At 42.8% G+C, this 22,178-nt stretch overlaps 1 protein-coding gene across 3 annotated transcripts in view; it reads right to left on the reverse strand.

The window, feature by feature from the left end:
• Nucleotides 1–22,178, reverse strand: part of b3gntl1 (UDP-GlcNAc:betaGal beta-1,3-N-acetylglucosaminyltransferase-like 1) — a 497,156-nt gene that overhangs the window by 471,631 nt on the left and 3,347 nt on the right. For all 3 annotated transcript variants that reach the window (XM_072483146.1, XM_072483147.1, XM_072483145.1), the window contains exons 2-4: nucleotides 18,141–18,257; nucleotides 13,017–13,116; nucleotides 4,027–4,091 (exon numbers count right to left, since the gene is read on the reverse strand). In XM_072483146.1, the coding sequence (XP_072339247.1) occupies nucleotides 4,027–4,091; nucleotides 13,017–13,116; nucleotides 18,141–18,257 (282 nt within the window). The remainder of the gene's footprint in view (nucleotides 1–4,026; nucleotides 4,092–13,016; nucleotides 13,117–18,140; nucleotides 18,258–22,178) is intronic.

The raw sequence follows: 22,178 nt of genomic DNA on the forward strand, positions 1-22,178 counted from the left end.
GTTTCATGGTCATTCTGCAAAGGAAGGGATTGGTCGACTGGGTCTGCATTCACAGGATTTTAGGAGAATGAGAGGGAATCTCATTGAAATGTATAAAATCCAGGGCTGGACAGACTGGATACTGGGGTCTAGAAAAAGGGGACACAGACCCAGGATATGGGATAGGCCATTTAGGACTGAGAAGGGGAGAAATGAGGGCAGCACGGTAGCACAGGTGGCTAGCGCTGTGGCTTCACAGCGCCAGGGTCCCAGGTTCGATTCCCTGCTGGCACACTGTCTGTGCGGAGTCTTCGCGTTCTCGCCGTGTCTGCGTGGGTTTCCTCCGGGTGCTCCGGTTTCCTCCCACAGTCCAAAAGACCTGCAGGTTAAGTGGACTGGCCATGCTAAATTGCCCTTAGTGTCTAAAAAGGTTAGATGGGGTTATGGGGATAGGGTGGAAGTGAGGGCTTAAGTGGGTCGGTGCAGACTCGATGGGCCGAATGACCTCCTTCTGCACTGTATGTTCTATGTTCTAAATGTCTTCATTCAGAGCTTGGCGAACTTATGGAATTCTCTACCACAGAAGGATGTGGAGCCAAGGTACTGAATATATTGAAGAAGGAACTAGATACATTTCTAGATTCTTGGTATCAAGGCGTATAGGGAGAGGGCAGAAGTGTGATGTTGAGTTAGAGAATCAGTCATGATCATTTATAATGGCAGAGCAGGCTAGAAGGGCTGAATCTTGCTCTTATTTTCTATGTTTTTATTAAGGAGACTAGATTTTAATTCCAGATTTTTAATTAATTGAATTTAATTCCCATGTTGGGATTTGACACCTTGTCCCAAGAGCATTAGCCTGAGCCTCGGGATTACTAGCCGAGTGACATTACCACCTGGACACGTCTCCCTGTATCGATCACCCCATGTGATCAGAAGCTCACCCGAGTGAAGTAGGATGCCAAGCATGTGAACAGACTGCTTCGGTCTCAGACAGTGAGCAAGGCAATGGATAGAGTCAGTAACTGGAGAATGGAGTTTGCAGCAGGGACCAAGGGCATTGGTCTTCCCAATATTTGGTTTTAGGAAACCTTGGCACATTCAGGGCTGGATGTCAGGCGAGCAGCATGCAAATCAGAGACAGTGGAATGGTTGATGGCAAGGTAGAACTGGCTGCCAGTATATTAGAACATAGAATTTACAGTGCAGAAGGAGGCCATTCGGCCCATCGAGTCTGCACCGGCTCTTGGAAAGAGCACCCTACCCAAGGTCAACACCTCCACCCTATCCCCATAACCCAGTAACCCCACCCAACACTAAGGGCAATTTTGGACACTAAGGGCAATTTATCATGGCCAATCCACCTAACCTGCACATCTTTGGACTGTGGGAGGAAACCGGAGCACCCGGAGGAAACCCACGCACACACGGGGAGGATGTGCAGACTCCGCACAGACAGTGACCCAAGCCGGGAATCGAACCTGGGACCTTGGAGCTGTGAAGCAATTGTGCTATCCACAATGCTACCGTGCTGCCCACGGTATATTGTTCAATCCGCTCCTGTATTCACAGAGGGTCTGTAGGATCTTCCTGGATTGATGTACTAAGATAGGCCAAGTGATCTTCTCCACTAATATCTTCCTTGTGATAAGATACTTCACCGTGACAATGCAGCTCATCCGCAAAAAAGAACAAGTAGATGATAATAGATTTAACAAATGAGATTGATGGTTGTTAACTGTAACCTTTTAATTGTTGAGTTTGACAGGACAGCGTGTGGATTTATTGGTTTTGCTTAAAAGTAGACTAACTGGTGGTGCCAATGGTTTCAAAAGAAAAATGCTGGTCGTTTTGTATTTAATGTTCTTAACTTTTATCATCCTTCTTGAGCAAATAATCTTTAACTGGAGTAGAAAGCTGAACATTCACTCGGCCATACCCTGGGTGAAGGATTTTCATGGAACACGTGATCTCATTGAGATCCACATGCAAAATAGAACAGCAAGAAGCTAATGATAGCTCTCAGTGAGTTTATCCAGCCCAAGGAACTCTATAATGGGAGGTTGTACTCTTTGGGCAAGAGATTTTAAAGAGCTAAATGCATTTTGTAGGAAATTATTCTCTTCACACCCAAGCCTTCTGCTCGTGTTATTTTAAGCACAACTGGAATAAAATGAGAGAGAGGTCTCTCAACCTAACGCTCCCCCACCTCTCTCTATTCAATGGTTCAAAATTAACAGATAGTACTAATTGATTTTGCTCCTAGCCACACTATGAGCCAGCATGATGAGGGCGATTAAAGTATGGGGTGATGGATAACCAATGAATCCTGGCTTGGCACAAGGGTATTTTAGACCAAATCATAGGATCATACCACACAGAAGGAAGCCATTTGGTCAATTGTGCCAGATCTGTGAAAGGGCTATCCGATTGGTCCCATTCCCTTGCCCTTTCCACATTATCCTGAAAATGTTTCCTCTTCAAGTATTTATCCAATTCCCTAGAACCAGAATGGACTGAAATTCCAAAGGCGGTGGCCTCCCCGTCAACTGTAACAAGCTCAAGTCAGACACAAAATTTATTCCTGCAGAAGTTACTGACTTTTTGAAGGTGGTTGCTGTTCGGTCAACTTAGCCAGACTTTGTGGGACAAATGGCTCCGATCTGTGCCGCCAATGCTTCTCGTCACTGATATCACCCTCCGATTAGAAGCAAACCCCCTCAGTTCAGAAGCAACTTCCATGTCAATAAACGGGCAGGATGGAATTACCAAAACTGATTAACATCTACTTGACGTTATTTACTTTTCCCCAAAAGGTTCAAAATTCAGCATCCTTGCAACAAAAGAGCTTGTGAAAAATTGCAAATATCTGTTGCTTAAAAGCTTGGGTCTCATCAACGCGACGGAAGATCTAGGGTGAAAGAAAACACAAGCAAGTGCTTCCTCTGTAAACTTTGATGTAACAGTGTGCTGAAAGATGTGCCGCAAAAGAGAGAGGAAATAATCCTTTATGCAAAATTAAACGTCAACGGTGTTCTTTAAACACATCCAGATGACTGTCCCAGCAGGAATCCTCTGCTCATTAATCACCTTCCAAATGAGGTCCTGGATGGTGATGCTAGTAAGCAGTTCCTGTGGTAGCCTCGTGAGCCCCATTTCACTCGAAACCAGGCTACTCTCATATTGCAGGTTGCTGTCCAGTGGAAGCAGCTGCATGACACAATCTGGCTCACAAGCTCTAAATTTGCATCAGCTACAGCGTAAAGCAACTTGAAGATTGCTGCCAAACACTGGGAACAACAGCAGATGCATATTGGCCATGACATTGCATTTGTAGATCTTTGCCAGTGTTACAGGAAGGTGCCTAGAGGCCAGCCACATAAAAAACAGGTTGCTACATGCTACAAGAAGCAAGTCTGTGGGTGACTAAAGAAAATGGCAAAACCTCAATCCCAGGCAGCACTGTACCAACTATTTACTTTGGTCTCCCACTTTGAGGTGGGGGAGGGTGGCATGTTCTAAAGTACCACTGAACCCAACGAATATATATAGAAATGTAACCACCGTCGTAATGTAAATTAACCCAGCAGTCAGTCAGTACCCGGCAGGGTCCCACAAACAGCAAGTGAGATGAATGGTCAGATAAACATTGAAGAACACAACTGTTGGCCTGGACAACAGGAAACTCTCCTGACTTCTTCAAATAGTGCCATTGGACCCATTATGCCCAGCTCGGAGGGTGGACAGGGCACCAGCTTAACATTATGTCTGAAAGATGGAGACACACAAGAGTTTCATTTTTGCCATGATGCTCAGGTGCACAATCTTTCAGTTCATACTGCACAATTATTACCCAGGAGACAACATTAGCCGTCAATTCACTTTACCAAATGGAAAATCAATTGGCTCATTTTGTCCGCTTTGTCGTGAAGGAGACAGAGCATTAAATGGCCAGTCTCATTAATACCTCAGAACAACAAATAATTAAAGCATTTTCCTGAACAGAGCGAAGTTTTCTGCGAAATCAATAGCAGCGGACATACTCACCGCATCCAGGAAACAAAGGAACCTCCCAAAACTCTGCGCAACCGCCCGATTTTTGGCAAAACCCACTGAAGAAATACAGAAACATATTTTTCCTTTTTAAGGACAACCTTAAGCTTTCAGTACATATTATATACAGAACGTGTGATTCTCATGAACCACAGTGAAAACACAATCCATCATAACTTCAAACCTTATGATACAATGTCAGCACAACTCCTAAACTCCATTGTTTTAATATTATTTTAGGCTGACAACACATTATAATAGAATCCAGTCTGCGAGTTGACCTCTTAAGCATTATATCAGGCTAAATGCCTTCTTCTGCACTGCAGGGATTCTATGTATGTGTGCATCGTTGGTTATCGTGGCATTTATTTCCCATCCCTAATTGCTCTTGCGTCAATGTTGGTGGGCCAGCTTCTTGAACCACTGCGGTCCATGTGGTGTAAGCAACACCCACAATGCTGTTAAGAAGGGAGTTCCAGGATGGTGACCCGCAACAGAGAAGGAGCGGTGATATAGCTAAAAACAGAAAAAAATATAGGGCAGCACAGTGGTTAGCACTGCTCTCTCACAGCACCTGGGAACCTGGTTTGGTTCCGACTTCGGGTGACTGTGTGGAGTTTGCACGTTCTCCCAGTCTGCGTGGGTTCCCTTCGGGTGCTCCAGGTTCCTCCCACAGTCCAAAGATGTGCAGGTTAGGTGGATTGGCCATGCTAACTTGCCCCTTAGTGTCCAAAGGTTAGATGGGATTATATGGTTTCAGGGATAGGGTAGGCCAGTGGGCCGAGGTAGAGTGCTCTTTCAGAGGGTCGTGCAGACTCTTATGGGCCGAATGGCCTCCTCCTGCCATTATAGGAGTGTCCCTTTAAGAAATGTGTGTTTATCAAATATTTTCAGTGATGTCATTGTGTGGGTGGAGCTGGGCTGTGGATCTGGTTTTTACTTTCGCTTTGAGCTGGGAGCTGGCTGTGGCTCTGAGTTTTACTTTCAGTTTACACAGTTGGAAGCTGGATTCAGACAAAGAAGGTTTATTTTGTCTCTCTCTCTGCATGCTAAAAGGTGTCCAGATCACTTGATAATTAAAAAATGATAACTGTTTTATGTAAAGAATTTAAACCTACTGTTTTGGTAAAAAAGGGTTTGTCTGATATTGGATGTTGTTATACAAGATAAAAATGTTTACTATGTGTGTTTATAGAAAAGTTAACTGAATTCCTAGAATAAACTTTGTTTTTGATTTAAAGTACTTAAGGCCTTGTCGAATAACACCTGAAAGGTAGGCCCTTATGCTCCTCATAACCAAAATCTATAAACAGTTGTGGATCATGTGAACTCCATGATATACTTTGGTGTTCTCCAAACCCTGGCCCATAACACTGCACTGAGAGGACTCTATGGATATATTATTTATTTTTAAAATAAATTTAGTGTGCCCAATTCATTTTTTTTTCAATTAAGGAACAATTTAGCGTGGCCAATCCACCCACCCTGCACATCTTTGGGTTGTGGGGCGAAACCCACGCAAACACGGGGAGAATGTGCAAACTCCACAAGGACAGTGACCCAGAGCCGGGATCGAACCTGGGACCTCGGCGCCATGAGGTAGCAGGCTAACCACTGCACCACCGCTGCCCTCAGCTTATGATGTCTATGCACATCATATGACAAACATTAGTGTCCATGTGCACTGTACAACTGATATTGCAGCAACATAACAAAATAAATGATCTGTAACATCTCCAATCCTGTACCCATGTCACCCGTCGTATGTATTCTTACAGCTCCCCAGCCTTTTGCAACACAATGCCCAGAGTTGGTTGACACTACCGCAGACAATATGTGACATAGGAGCATGCGGTGTGGGAGTGAGATCAGAAACAGATCGGAGGACCAATAATGCAAAAGCAAAATATTGCAGATTCTGAAAATCTGAATAAAAACAAAAATACACAGCACATCAGCTAGTCTATGGTGAGGAACAGAGTTAATGTTTCAGATCGAGATGACCTTTCATCAGAATTGTGAATAAGACCATTATTACCCTTTTTATTCACATCCTTTTTCTCCCTTGAAGCTAGTTAGGATATAATTTAAAGGGCACTCGACTTGGTAACACAGCTCAACCAAATGAGCAGCGGGAACCCAGACAGTATGTATTAGCAGGATAATTGATTCTGGGGGCATGAATAGGAGCAGGAGTAAGCCATTCAGCCCATCGAGCCTGCTCTGCCATTCAATATGATCATGGCTGATCATTTACTTCAATGCTCCCCCCACCCCCCACACACTCTCCTTATATCCCTTAGTCATTGGGATTTAGAAATCTGTTAATTGCTGTTTTAAACATACCCAATGGCCCATAACTTCTGGGCACCCCAGTGTCAGATTTGGGGTTTGCCCAAAAGATGTGCTGGGGAATCCCTCTTGGAAGTTCTCAGGCAAGGGTTTACCCGGCTATCGTCCAGACAATTGGCTGTGCTCAGAACCACCTGACAAAGCAATTTAAATTGCTAACTTCGGATGGCTCTGCCAGTATTACTTTACTAGTTACTCTGAAAAGGTTAGATGAAATAAAACCACTTCGAACTTCAGCGAAACTATTTTAAACACCCAGATCGATCCTCGCACGGGACTCCCCATCACACTTTCAATCACCCCCACCACCCTCTCCATATTCCCCACCCAACCTGATCTCCCCCATCCTCGTCCCCACCCCAATCCCAATCCTCACTCTCAACCCCACCCCCTACCCAAGCACCCAAACCCAACCAGTGATCTGGCCCAACTCCTCTGCCACTCTAATTCCACATGTGGACCCAACCCAAACCCCCCCCAATCCGAACCGGCTAGATCGCCCCCATTTCCGAACCCCATGTCCAACCCTCCCCACACCTTCACCCCCACTCACGTTTGACCACCCCTCCCCAACCCGACCACTGCCTTCCCCTGCAGCCCCCACCCCCATTGTCAAACCCCATCCTCCTATCCCAACCTAACCTGACCTACCTGCTCAGCTATCTGGGGCAGAGAATTCCAAAGATTCACAACCTTCCGAGTAAAAATATTTCTCCTCAACTCGGTCCTAAGTCGCTTCCAATCTCTGTTGAAATTGTGACCCCTGTTTCTGACTCCCCAAACAGAGGAAACATTTTGCCTGCATCTACCCCTTCTAACCCTTCAAGCATTTCTGGGTTTTAATGAGATCATCTCTCATACTTTGAAACTCCACAGAATACAGGCCCAGTTTCCCAATCTCTCCATAGGATAGCCCCAACATCCAGTGAACAAGTCTGGTGACAACTCATTGCACTCCCTCTATGGCAATAATATCCTTCCTTAGGTCAAGAGATCAAAACTGCACACAGTGCTCCAGTTATGATCTAATCAAGGTTCTGTACAAGTGAATCAACACTTTGCTCCTCCTTTAATCAAATCCTCTTGCGATAAAGGCTAACATTCCATTAGCCTTCCTAATTGCTTGCTGTACCTGCAAGTTAGCTTTCAGTAACTTATTGATCAGGGCACCCAGGTTAACTTGTACATCTCCACTTTTTAATCTCCCCATCATTTAAGAAATAGTCACATTTGTTCCTTCTACCAATGTGGATAGCCTCACATTTCTCAACATTATATTCCATTTCTCATGTTCTTGCCCACTCTTGCCCCCATTAACGATAAGAATGCTATCTATCCACTTTCCAACAAGGATCGCTTAAAGGGATGTTGGAGTAGCAGTCCTGGTTAATTTCTTTCCCCCCTTCCAAGATTGATGTTAACACTGCCCCCCATCACCTCAGCTCAAGTGAACGAAATGAGCATGGACCGAGCCATTAATTCTGGGGTGGTTCCTGGTCTGATCGGCTCATTACTGACCCAGCCCTGAACACATGAACTGCGTGCGCCATTAGCATTTGATAAAAGAATCCGAGCCTGTTCTTTACCATATGTGCATGAAAAAGGAGCCTATTTAATTACTAGAAACAGTTCCACTGCCTAAAGAGACTTCCCATCAAATAGAGTTTGTTGGATAAGTACTTTACATGAAAAAAAGCCAAATATTGTCTCAGACCTATTTCAAATTCACTCTCTCTCTCTTTCCCTCCATTAAGTGGAAAAAGGATATTGCACATAAGGTCCCATAAAGTCTTGTGATTTCAATACTTGTGTTTGAGATCAAATAGAGTTCAGTTCCCATGGAAACTGTTTTAATAAGTAAGAGGTTCCCACAATGCATCGTGTGTTGGTGTAACCAGAGATTTTGGTCTAACTATGCTGAGCAGTCAATCAATGTTTGTGCCAACAGACCCATTTCCCCTCAGTCTATTCAAGAAGTCCATTCCCCATGGCTACCAGTCCAAAATTTCTACAATGGTGCCAGCATTAATCATTGTCTTTACTGTCCAGTTGAAGCAGGGAGGTGTCAAATTAAATAAACACCAGAGTTCCTATATTAACCTTTTCAACACCAAATCAAAGACTGGAGCCAGATTTATTTCACAAACAACATTAAATGGCATTTCTTTAGGATTCAGTTTGTCTCTTTAATTCTCGGTGGATGTCAAAAATGTAGCAGCTCCTACATAGGAAAGGATACATATGAAAGCATCCTAAGTGTTGTATGTGTTGGAAGTGTTATCCAAAACTAGGATATTGTGTTTTCACCTGAACCATCGCAAATGACTTTAGCTCAAATCATATGATTCACCTGCAGGGGCCAATGATATGTCACTGTTACCATGACACCCAACCTCATCTTTTAGGAAAGAGATATTTCCCGGGATCTTCCAACCCCCGTTCCCCCTCCCACCCCCACAGCATGTTTTGCGACGGCAGAGGCAGCAGGATCTTCCAGTCCTGCCACTGTCAACATGGTTTCACAAGACTTTAGGGTTTCCTGTTGTTCACACCCTCTGCCGCCAGGGAACCAGGGGTTCACCATCGGCAGGACCAGACAATCCCGCCGGCAAGAATAGTCGGAAAATCCACCCAATGTCTCTTCTGAGATACGGTCAGGGAGTAGGTTTCCTCACGCCCAGTTTAAAATTTAAGCTTACAGCATTTTAAAAAAAAACTTCACTTGAAGAAAATTAGATGTGCAGAATTAGATAAACTCTAATTGCAATTTTCTTTTTAAATAATGGGAATCAGTGCTAGTTCTTTGAATTTACATTTTATACATCATACTCTACAGTCCAGCAGCATGTCATGTCAACTGTTCCCTGGCATTAGACATTTCTAATGATTGGACAATGACCATTGCTTTCACCCACCTGATCACATCACTGACCTAGGAATCCATTGTTACTTATTGGTAAAGAAACATAACTGTTTATAATGAATACTAACCCACACTCAATTTCTCAAGTGCTTGTTCTCTAGTTCATCCCATTGACTTATGCCTCAATCCATGGGATACTTTACTTTCCCCCATAATTTTGTATCATCAGCAAACGCCAACTTTGTTGTCAAGGTAATTAACAAACATACATAAACAGGGGAGAACCCATATAGGGCTCTTCTCACACAGTCGCCAAGTTTGAAACATGGCTGTCCAGGATTGATCAATTTATTCTGTTGCCTAAACAATTTCCTATCCAATTTATTCTAAATTTGGTGAACTTTCATCTTTGATGCAGAATCTACCATGCCCCCAATTGGAGGGAATACTGCCAACTGTTCACTGCGCATTCAGATTTCCAATCCCAAACATGTCCCGGTTATCCATGAACAGGTCAATATACTTGAACTTTCCTGACAGAAACTTTTAAGAACGAACAGCTTATACACTTGTATATTGCATATTTCAATATGATTTCTGCAAGATTTGTTTCAAGCCTGTGCTGTACTGGTAGGCAACACTGGGAATTAATCCCGAAGTAAGGGTTTGCATGATGCTGTGCCTTTTCAGTAACGTCCTGTTCCCATTAAGCCTTTGGTGAGAGGACTGATTTATTGGTTAATGATCAGAAATTCACTGCAAGGGCAGCATAGTGGCACAGTGGTTAGCACTGCTGTCTCACGGTGCTGAGGTCCCAGGTTCAATCCCGGCTCTGGGTCACTGTTCATGTGGAGTTTGCACATTCTCCTCGTGCTTGCGTGGGTTTCGCCCCCACAATCCAAAGATGTGCAGGTTAGGTGGATTGGCCACGCTAAGTTACCCCTTAATTGGAAAAAATGAATTGGGCACTCTGAATTTATTTATTTTTTTTTAAAAAGAAATTCACTGCACCACATTGGGAAAACAAATAATAAATAGCATTCTTGTTCTGACATTTCAGCAGATCATGCCACAATTTACCATGGCATGCATTACAGAACACTGTTTAATTGCTTGAGCAAGTCTTTCAAACTCAAAAGGCTCATCTGCAAAAAAATAAAGTGGCAAGTGCAGAATAACATTTGTCATAAAACCCTAGAAATAGTTTTATTGCTTTCTGACTCCTCCGATATAAAACGTGTGACTTGCGAAATGATAAACACCAAGCTGTGACCAGTATTCTCACCAAAATGACAATTTTGTGCCCAACAGTTTGAAGAGCCTTTATCCAGTTCCCACCAGACACAGAACCCGAGTACACAATAATTAGCAGATAAAAACTCCCACATATATGTCACCTTAAGACTTCAACACTGGAGGTTTTTTTTTCTTTGAATAGGAAACCTTTTCAGATCTGAAAAATGATTTCCTGGAAATTTAAAACAAACTGTTATTTTGGAACTGCACAGACCATGGAACATTTTGATTGCACAGAATGTTACAGTGCACCTACTTCATTGCGTGAGACTCCTGTTATTTCTGGTGTATATCTAACTTGCCACGTTGATTAGGCATGTGTGCAAATAATCCCAAGTGAATTAATTATTTCCTCCTCGAGATTGATCCCTACATTACATAGAATGTACACAGCACAGAAACAAGCCATTCTTTCCAACTGGTCTATACTAGTGTTAATAGTCCACATGCACCTCCTCCCACCCCTCATAAATCAATCTAACTCTTACAGCTTTCTATTCCTTTCTCCCCCATGCATTTATCGCACTTTCCCTTAAACACACCCATGCTATTCATCCCATCATCTCCTTGTGGTAATGGGCTGCATATTTTTGCCCCACCTGCTGCAGGATCGCCACGGGTGGGGACAGCACGGTGGCGCAGTGGTTTGCACTGAGGACCCGGGTTCAAATCCTGGCCCTGGGTCACTGTCCGTGTGGAGTTTGTACCTTCTCCCCATGTCTGTGTGGGCTTCACCCCCACAACCCAAAGATGTGCAGGTTAGATAGATTGGCCACACTAAAATTGCCCCTGAATTGGGAAAAAAATAATAATTGGATACTCTAAATTTATTTTTTAAAAGATCGCCACGGACAGGCGCAGCTGGAGAATCCTGCCGAAAGAGTTCCTCCTGAATTCAATGTTGGATTTATTAGTGGCCGTCTTATATTTATGGTCCCGGGTTCTTGTCTCCCAACAAGAGGATACATCGCCTCTACATCTAACCCATCAAACACTTTCCAGAACACTGAAGATCAGGTCATGCCTCGGACTTGAGTATCTGGACTTCTGTGCTGTGTTACATACAACAAGCCATACCCCTTAAGAATCAGAATCCTGCAGCTAAACCTGTTGGATCACCTGGAATCCAAGAATGATCAGGCAGCGAGGAACATGCATTGCTAAGGCAGCCAGTCGGATCCTCCATTCTTTCTTCGACCATTGACTCCATCTCCCTTTCCACCACTCACGTTAAACCAGACTGTACAAAACCATGACATGCTATTCAAATGGAGAGCAGAACTTCAAACACGATATCTTGTCAATCACGAGCTCTGCATATTTCTCTTGCAGCACCTTTCACCTGCACCTCAGTGTTAACTCATCCACCTTTGATACACTTATCTATGATTTTGCCACCTCTGCATTTAATTGCCCAAATGACTTCCTTGGTCATCCCCCATCCTTCTACAAACTGTGCTTGTCCAAAATACAGTTGCCTGGATTCGATCTTGCACCAAGTCCTGATCACGCTTAGCCTCAGTGACTTATATTGAATTTATTTGGGGACTGGGAGCCAATGTAAACCCTGCCTTGGTCTTGATCCATGCTATCACTTCAACCTCCTCCAGCCAAAAATTACCTTCCGCAGCCCTTGGTCCTTTTCATTCTGATCTTCCGTGCATCTCCCCATCACTTTACTCCACCATTTAGATTGTCAGACCATTTTTATTTAAATGAAGGCTAACCCCGTTTACCTTATCACTTTACTCTGCTCTTTTTAAAAACTTCTATGGGCACTATTTAATGTAGATGAATGGGGCCTCTGATGTTGGCTGGAGGAACCAGCAGCTGTTCCTTCTTTTGCAGGGCCACACGCCTCACAAGAGGCCTGGGATTGCCATTAACCCAGGCATAGGCTCGTGATGATGGCAGGGTGGTGGTGAGAGAGATGGGAGAGGGTGGTGGATGTCAACAGCAAGGTGGCCCTTGGCTGCCCCTCACCTTCCCAATGCCGGGTCCATCGATCAGGCAGTAAGTGCCTTTAAATGAGAGGCTCCCGACCCGGGGACCTCACAAACAACCTATTGTTCTCCTTCTGTGGCAAGTCCCCTGCACAGCATTGGTTGAATGCCAGCAGAGGCAACGCGAGGCCCTTAAGTGGATGTTAATTGCTAATGTAAGGATTCAATTGGTGACAGGGTGGGAAGGCCATCTGCAAGCCTATCTCCCAACAGACTTAAATCTAGGTAGGGGAGTGGCAGCGGCAGGGAAAGAGCATCAAATTCTCCTCTATAAACCCATCTATTCAATAAAGGTTTTGATAACTTTTCTAATCTTTCCCAGCTCGTGCAACCCCCACCTTCCTTCTCTAGCACCAGTTGCCATTACTTCAAAGGCATAACCAAAAAAATGTTGCTGTTATTATGTATATGCTTGCATTTATTTTCTGTGAAACTATCAACTTTAAACAATCTAATTAACTATAGCATACCTCCTTTTGGATGTGAAGATTCATGTCCACCAATCACAACATGAATGCTTCTATCTTCAAGCTTATTTCCCCATTTTCTAATAATATTCATCGAGTCATCCTGCAAAAAACAAATAAGTAAGTAAATAAAGCATGACCAAAGGATATCTTTTCCACAGGACAAGTGCATCTTCTGGTCGGACAATTTCTCCACATTTTATACCGTATGAGAATATTTGTTCTGCAAATGTTCCCACCGTAACCCATTTAATTCATCTTGAAGCAAAGCAGGGTGGCTAAATGTCAGGTTTGGTTCAGGAATTCTGCTTAATGGACAATTTTGCATTGGAAGCCTTTCCGTGGATTAAATGTGCTAGAATTTAGAATCTTTAATTCAGAGTCAACCATTGGAAATTGGATTTATAAATTACCACTAATGTGATCCACAATAAGCTGTTTGATAACACAACCTAGAATTCACATTGACCTCTGAAGGTAACCTGCCAGAGTCTGTCTGGCATAGAGATGTTGTGGGAACCTGGCATCTGTATCACAGAGACCATGTCACTTACGTAATAGTGAAGTCCGCAACTTTTAATGAACACAATTACAACAGATATAAAAACAGAATGCTACCTTAAATGTAATTGGTAAAAATAATTGAATACCTAACCGTTCGAGTTGTTCCAGATCTACAAATCTACTCTTAATTTTGCTCCAGGTCCACACTCCAACTCCCCCAGTTAATAATGGTGCTTTCCTCAGGTCAGGCAGAGGTCCTTCTCTCAGGCCCTTCTACAGGTTCCATCAGTGTAAATCCTGGGTCCTCAGTCAGAAAGAAACACTGATTGAAGCTGGAAGACGGTCCCTACTTAAGACAAGCCAGATGGTAGGGCCAACTTGGACAACCGCAGCCAGGGAAAACCAGAATGCAAGGGCCACCAACTAGGATTTGAACCTAAAACTTCTAGCTGAAATATTAACCTTCTAACAGCCGTAGCTCACCTGACCCTTAGCCCATCTATCCACCATGCAGCTAAAGGTCTCCAGCAGAGCAGATGGAGGTCCATTATGAATCCCCCATCGATTGCAGAATCAAAGGACCTAGCAAGGGTGAACAAAAATTTAGTTAAGACTAAAAGTCTTCAGGAGATTCATCTGTCAGAGTATCCTGCTTAGTTAACCACCAGGACCTGCCTGGGTCCAGAGTCAGTGCCACCCCACTTGGCCGATGTTTCTCCATTGAGAAAAAATAAAAATAAAGAAGTTTTAAATGTTCAGACAAAGCTGGAAATCACATTTTAATTGCCCTCACTTATTTTTAAAAGTTCTAAAGGGTTCAAATCTTTTATTAGAAAATTCACGACAAGAAATCCATCCCTTTAAGTTCAGATCTTCAATCGCTGTGGAAGCCTGCCAAAACCTGACGAGCGCGGAAAGAAGCATTGAAAAAAAAAACACAGTTCCTGCAGTGCAAATTTTAAAATAAAAACAAGATTTAACGCTCCCAGAGCTGAAAAGCAACCATAGATAATAATTCAATCCTACCAGATCAACTTGCGCTGAAACGAGGGTCAAACCAGATGCAAAATTGAGCTTCATGGAGTCGAAAAGTTTTATTACTGGAGTGCATCAGGATTAAGTAGGAAATCATAGGATGTCCAAGTTAATACTTTGAGGATTATTTGGGGAAATTACTGGTGAAATAATCCTAATGCAAGGCATTGGTGAATCCTCAGCCAGCTTTGAGGAAGTATTAAAAGCCTTTGACAAGTATTTTAATCTTCAAGTGTTGACGAGTGTAGAGCTTGAAAACAGGGATGGGGCACCCCCAGTAAAGCAACAAAAGGACAAAAGGGTACTCAACCAAACTGCACAATGGTGACAGACCGTGTCACTGCAATGAGGTGCTTGAGCTGAGGCGCTTAGTGCAAAGGAAAGAGGAAACTGAGAAGCAGCCCAGAAGGCTTAAGAATAGAACTTTTTGAAAATGCCGACACATTACCCAAACAGCAACAGGGAGTAGTATTGCTGAGCAGATGTAAAGAGACAGAATGAGAGTTTGAATGAATTGCTGATGAATCAGAACAGTTAGTTGAATGTGGAATTAACAGCCAAAACAAATTAAATTCTTGAACATTTATACATGTTCTTCAGATTGGATCAGAGTTCCGCAGTTAACTCTGAACACAGTTGGGTGAACTCGGAGTAGTGGCTGAGACTGTGTAGTATAACTAAGGGCAGCACGGTTGCATAATGGTTAGCATTGTGGCTTCACAGCGCCAGGGTCCCAGGTTCGATTCCCTGCTGGGTCACTGTCTGTGCGGAGTCTGCACGTACTCCCCGTGTCTGCGTGGGTTTCCTCCGGGCGCTCCGGTTTCCTCCCACCGTCCAAAGATGTGCAGGTTAGGTGGATTGGCCATGATAAATTGCCGTTAGATTCCAAAAGGGTTAGGAGGAGTTAATGGGTTCGGGGGATAGCGTGGAAGTGAGGGCTTAAGTGGGTCGGTGCAGACCTGATGGACCGAATGGCCTCTTTCTGCACTATATGTTCTATGTATGTATGTATGAATGAAATGATTGAAAAATAATTGGAAAAGAGAGTTAGCAAATATTTGGGTGAAATTCTGAAATAACGGGAAATGAGGGTGCCATTTTTGAAACAAAATCAGCTCCTAGGAAGAACATAGCGGACCCCACTGAAAAAGATAACTCAAGTCTACCTGATGAATGAACAGAACAAATGTTCTACCCAGAAGAAACAGGGTAAGGAAATGGTATCTAATCGTAGGAGAAGGGTGGTTGATAAAGAGAAATTCAACATGAAGCAAGCGCAAAAAGTAAACCAGATGGAGATACAGAATACTATGATTTTCACTCCAAGCTGAAGCAAGCTTGCCCAAAGTAATTGAGCCTATCACTCTTCCAAACGCGACTGTAATAGGATCTGAAAAATTGTCAGGCCTCCAGACCATCTGAATTTATAACGTCAGAAATTTTGTGGGGGGTGGGGGAAGAAGAGGTGTACCATAAAGAAAAATTGTACTGTAAATATATTAGGGAAGGGCCTGAGGGGAGGTATAGTATAAGGGTGTTTGGCATAGCAAGGGTTAAGGTGCGATTGGCAAACAGTGCCACCCACAGTATGATGTAGAGAGGCAGTACATGACAGTAAACAGGTGACCATCTAGCCTTCAGTTAATAATGCGAAGTACAGACAGATCACATGGTTGCAACATGTCTGGACAGGGTGCAAATGGGGTTGATGGGGCAGCTAGTTTGCTTATCAATCCTTCATTCATTTGAATTAACTGTATTTTTAACTACAATGTGCTGATTGAGAGTATTGTGGTTGAATACACATCTACACATAAAATAAGTTCAATTACAGTTTGTATTCCACAAGTGTTGGGATGCAAACGAACAGGGACATTTCACTATTAAGCAGTTCCTTAATAGTTTATTTTGTGGGATTACGTTCCTGCTATCTCCCCATCATCAACCCTGCCCCCAAAATCCTTTCAGCTAACTCACTGAAATTCCAGAAGAGCTTCAATTTTTGTCACTATGACTCATTGGCACACCGATATTACTACAAATATATTGCTTCAAGTCAAAAAGGCTTAAAGAAAAGTTCCGAAAGTAAGGACGTGTCTCTCTTGCTGGCATCGAGGGGGTAAAGCCCCATATAGCACTGCTTACTGTGATTTATTGTCTTCTGATGTTTCTTTTTTTTTTAAATATATTTTATTCAAGATTTTTGGCCAAACATAACAGTACGTAGTGTTTCTTTTACACAACAATAAAGCAATATAAATAACAGTGGCCAGTTTTAAACAAATAAATAAATAATATATAAACAAAAACAAAACTGAATGGCAACTGCCTTGTCCAAAATAAATACTCTCCAAAAATACAATCCAACAATCCAATATACAATTACCTATAAACAACTACCTATATATATTATACATATACAATAACATCTCTGAGAGTCCGTTCGATTCTTCCCCCCCCCCTTCCCTTCCCTCCCCCCCCCCCCTCTGAGTACGTGTTCTTCTCCCCCCCGGAGTACTCCCCTCCACCTCCTGGAACCCCTCAATGCTATGGCCAGGGGTTCAATCGCCAGTGCAAACAATAACGGGGACAGAGGACATCCCTGCCTCGTCCCTCTATGGAGCCGAAAATAGTCAGACCCCCGTCCATTCGTGACCACGCTCGCCATCGGGGCCCTATACAGCAACTGTACCCACCTGATATACTCATCCCCAAAACCAAATCTCCTCAGCACCTCCCACAAATAATCCCACTCCACTCTATCAAATGTTTTCTCGGCATCCATCGCCACCACTATCTCCGCTTCCCCCTCTGGTGGGGGCATCATCATTACCCCTAGCAGCCTCCGTATATTTGTATTCAGCTGTCTCCCCTTCACAAAGCCAGTTTGGTCCTCATGAACCACCCCCGGGACACAATCCTCTATCCTCATTGCCATTACCTTGGCCAGAATCTTAACGTCCACATTCAGGAGGGAAATGGGCCTGTAGGACCCGCATTGCAGCGGGTCTTTTTCCTTCTTTAGGAGGAGCGATATCGTTGCCTCTGACATAGTCGGAGGCAACTGCCCCCTTTCCCTCGCCTCATTAAAGGTTCGTCTTCTGATGTTTCATTAGAGTACTAGAAATTTAAACTAACTATACAATATTAAATAAAAAACTGAACTTATACTGACAGGAGCTTAGAAAAATTTTCAATCGACAGATCAAGCTTCACATAACAGGGTACATGTATTAAGATGCCTTCTATGTTTATAAAACCCATGTACGACCATATTAAAAATGATAGTTCTAATGCCAAGCTATATCACTCATGACTGCAACATTGGAGTTATTTGGCTCCTTTCATTATTTTTTGAACCTCCTTTTTTGCATATGGCAACCCTTGCTGAGGTACAGGTTCACATGCCTTGACCAACCAAAGCCTGAGCCTGCAATCTTCTGGTTCTCACCCAGCCACATCAACTGAACCACAAAGCAAAGGCTCTGGTTTCTTACTTGTTTGATATACATTAAACTCAAAGGCAAGTGCCCTTGTAACACATCATTACAGAGAAAGTTCAAATTAAATTGAATACATTATACAAACCTTGCTCGCATCATTGAAAACCAATAGCTCCATGGATCCCTGGAAATCCTGCTCCAGTACCGACTGCAGGCATTCATCCAACCATCTCGCTGCATTGTAAACTGGCAGAATAATAGACTGGAGGTCAAAGGAAAGAATGTAATCAATATATGTTGTATCCACTTAATAATTGGATTATGATACAGGAAACAGAAAAACACCATTTAACCCAACAAACCTGCCCTCCTTTTTTGACTCATCTCAATTCATTATTTTACAATATTTACATACATCCACTGTTTCAAAAATAAATCCAATTGTTTCTTGAACTCAATACCTTGGCCTTCTTGATAGAACCGGTGAGAAACAGTCCAGTTTTCCCAGAAGGAAAAAAATAGTTCAAAATATTCAAATCTCAGTAAAAATCTATGGGAGTTCCATTCTAAGGTATACAAGAGCAGATCGGACAGGTTTTACTGGCCCAATCTGTCACCCTTCATTTCCAAGATTCACCAGTTTTCCAGTCTGGGTTGACAAGTCCTTTTTCGGAGGTCCTGTACAATGGTGGTTATAAGCAACCTAGATTAACTGTAACCTTTTTGCTCTATTGGTTGCAAAAGCTTACTCATAAATGCTATGGCCCCAGAACTCTATACTTTGGCCGATATTAAAGTTCAGTACATGCATCCACTGGCTTGTAGCCTGAATCTGCATGTATTTCAGTTAAATATCCAGCTATCTATCAAGCTTTGTAAAATATGGACACTAAAAAGTTCCAAAAACATCACTGCTGTAGAATTGTAGGCTGAAATGGTTACAACTAACTACGGCAATGTAGAAATATCTCCCAAATGATCTTTGTAGTTTTGTAACAAAAAAGAATATCAAAATCTGTAAAAGATATATTCAGAACAAAGCTCCTTTAGTACAAGGTTTGTGTCACCCAAAGTGAATGGACGACCCTTCAGCTTTCAGGCCACAATATTCAGTTCGTACAACATGTGTTTTGGTCAAGCAATGATTAACCTAGCAATCTGTGTTCTTATTAGGTAGCATCCACTTTAAACTTCCAGGAAATTCACCTCAAATGCCATTTTGTTCTTATTGCCAAACTCCAGCTTGTATGCAAAGTCCGTAAGCAGAGGTTTTTAAAAAATAATAAATTTAGAGTACCCAACTATTTTGTTTTCAATTAAGGGACAATTTAGCGTGGCCAATCCACCTACCCTGCACATCTTTTGAATTGTGGGGGTGAAACCCATGCAGACACTAGGAGAATGTGCAAACTCCACACAGTGACCCAGGGCCGCGATCGAACCCAAGTCCTCACTGCCGTAGATAGCAGTGCTAACCACTGCACCACCGTGCCACCCTCCCGTAAGCATAGGTACTGGTTGGGTTGGTGATAACATTGCACGGCAGTACAATTAATCTCGACCAAGAAAGTGCCCCTAAAATAATTTTCTATCACATATTTTTTTCTTTCTTTTGTAAGTGACTTGTAGTAGAAACCGAATGCTTAGAAGCGTGTTGCTTTACTTCACTGGAAAATAGGAACTAATGACTGAGAAATCACTGGATAATGTTTACATAACTTTTTAATTATTTCATGGGATGTGGTCCCGAACCCTAACTTGCTGTGGATCTGGAGTCACGTGTAGGTCAGATCAGGTAAGGATTGCTAATTTCAACAATCATTAGTCCAATTAAAATTCCACCATCTGCTCGGATGGGATTTGGACCGGTGTCCCTAGGGTTATTAGTCCAGTGAAAATACCACTACACCACTGCCTCCTCTTATACCTCATCAAAGCCAGTAGTAGAATCCTGAAATGAGCTGAATCTGTAATACCCTTGGTGGGATGGGCACAGCAAAAGAGCTAATTGCACACTTTTGTTAGCAGCCATGATGTGGAGATGCCAGCGTTGGGCTGGGGTGAGCACAGTAAGAAGTCTTACAACACCAGGTTAAAGTCCAACAGGTTTGTTTCAAATCACTAGCTTTGGAAGGAGCAGTGCTCCGAAGGCTAGTGATTTGAAATAAACCTGTTGGACTTTAACCTGGTGTTGTAAGACTTCTTACTTTTGTTGGTGGTACTGAATAGCTGGAACATAAACATTGAAAGAGAAAATAACATTTAGGACTGGGAATTGGAATTCATTTCTTTAAAAGCCCCATTTTCATTAGAATCTGGTTTAGATTTGCAAAAAAATATTTTTAAATCCCTTGAAAGGCAATGTTCAGTTGATGCCATTTTATAGGGTTCATATGTGGCTTACTCACATGCTCATATATCCACAAACCAGGAAGGTCCCAAATTAAATGTCTGGTCAATCTTGAGCTAATTATTGTAGGCAGAAGCTACAGTGGGTGCCACAATTGAGCTCACTGCCCTCGAATTTGAAAGGGGTCAATTGATAATATCCAACCCTAGCTGGAGATCTTCAAATTCCTTTGTAACACGGTAGGCCAGAGACCATAGAGTGGATAGAAAAACATGGATATTGACATTCAGTGCATTTGAAAGAAGATGATTCAATGTAGAAAGTGCATGTGTGGATATTGGAGAGAGAACAGGACCAGACTCAACTTGATGCTTTACTGTGGTCAGGTAAGCCATGAATACAGACCCCTCAAGACTTACATGAAGAATGACCAGTTGGCAAGGTACTAGACAATCCCGCACTCATGGAATCCCGCACTTATCACAGGAAGGCATAAAGGCCTCAAAATATGGTGAGCATATGATTACTCAAGATATATGGCACAGAAAGAGGCCGTTCAGCCCAACCAGTTCATACTGACCATTATCTTCACCAGAGTGCCCTCCCATCATCTCATTTAAATCTACCGCATGACCCACTATGCCCTTCTCCCTCAAATGCTTCTATCAGAAGTAAATTAATGTCATCAACATCTTTGCTTTTAATGTATCCTAGGAAAATTGGCAGCAGAAATGGGCAGCACGGTAGCACAGTGGTTAGCACAGTAGCTTCACAGCCCGAGTCCTAGGTTCGATTCCCAGCTTGAGTCACTGTCTGTGTGCAGTCTGCACATTCTCCACATGTCTGCGTGGGTTTTCTCCAGGTGCTCCGGTTTCCTCCCACAGTCCAAAGATGTGCAGGTTAGGTGGACTGGCCGTGCAAAATTGGCCTTATAGTGTCCAAAAAGGTTAGGTTGGGTTATGGATATAGGGTGGAGGCGTGTGCTTAGGTAGGGGGCTCTTTCCATGGGGTGGTGCAGATCTCATGGGTCGATTGGCCTCCTTCTGCACTGTAAATTCTATGATCTAACTTGCAAACATGTGTTTGTAAGTAATGTTAAAATGGCAATTGAAGGGCTTTGAGCCTTGGTACTCCCGGTGGGACCTTAACTACCCAGGTTATACATTCCATTTTACACCTGAAACTTTTATATAAAACCCATATAACCTTCCAAGGATAGGTGGATTTCAAATTGAGTGCTAATCCAAGTTTTATGTTGCAAAAGTTTCAATGATTTCAGCACAGTAATTGTTAAAATATGTTCAAGTTCATGATACTGGAATTGACTCAATTCATAGCAAAGTTATTTTTGTACTATTTCACACTTCTTTGACTAAGTCATCTCTGTAGGTTAGATATTACAGCTGTGATCAGTCTCAGTTTTATGCACAAGCGTCACTGAGGGATAAGACACTTAATTGCTATCTTGCATTTCACAGTGTTGAGCCAGACCTCAACTACTGAACTCCCCACCAAGCATAACTTTCCATTTGTCAACTACTTTTCAACATTCACTTATGAAGGAAACTTTAGCCTTCTATGATGAATGGGTCAAAGGCATCAGTTTAACTCCCAAAGGGTGAGAAATGGACCTCAAGAATTTGATGGGTTTTCTTGATAAACCCAGAACCAAAAGAGGCGAGCAGAAACAGACATGGCTTTGCTCTCAACATTCAATCAACTCCAAATTTCCAGGAACTAAAACGGCAAGATTATTTATGGAAAAATCAAAGTTGCAGAAAAAAATTACATATATAAATTAATTTCTGATCCCACTGTGTAACTGTAAAGCTG

The sequence above is a fragment of the Scyliorhinus torazame genome, chromosome 18 (genome assembly GCF_047496885.1).
Source record: "Scyliorhinus torazame isolate Kashiwa2021f chromosome 18, sScyTor2.1, whole genome shotgun sequence".
NCBI lineage: Eukaryota > Metazoa > Chordata > Chondrichthyes > Carcharhiniformes > Scyliorhinidae > Scyliorhinus > Scyliorhinus torazame.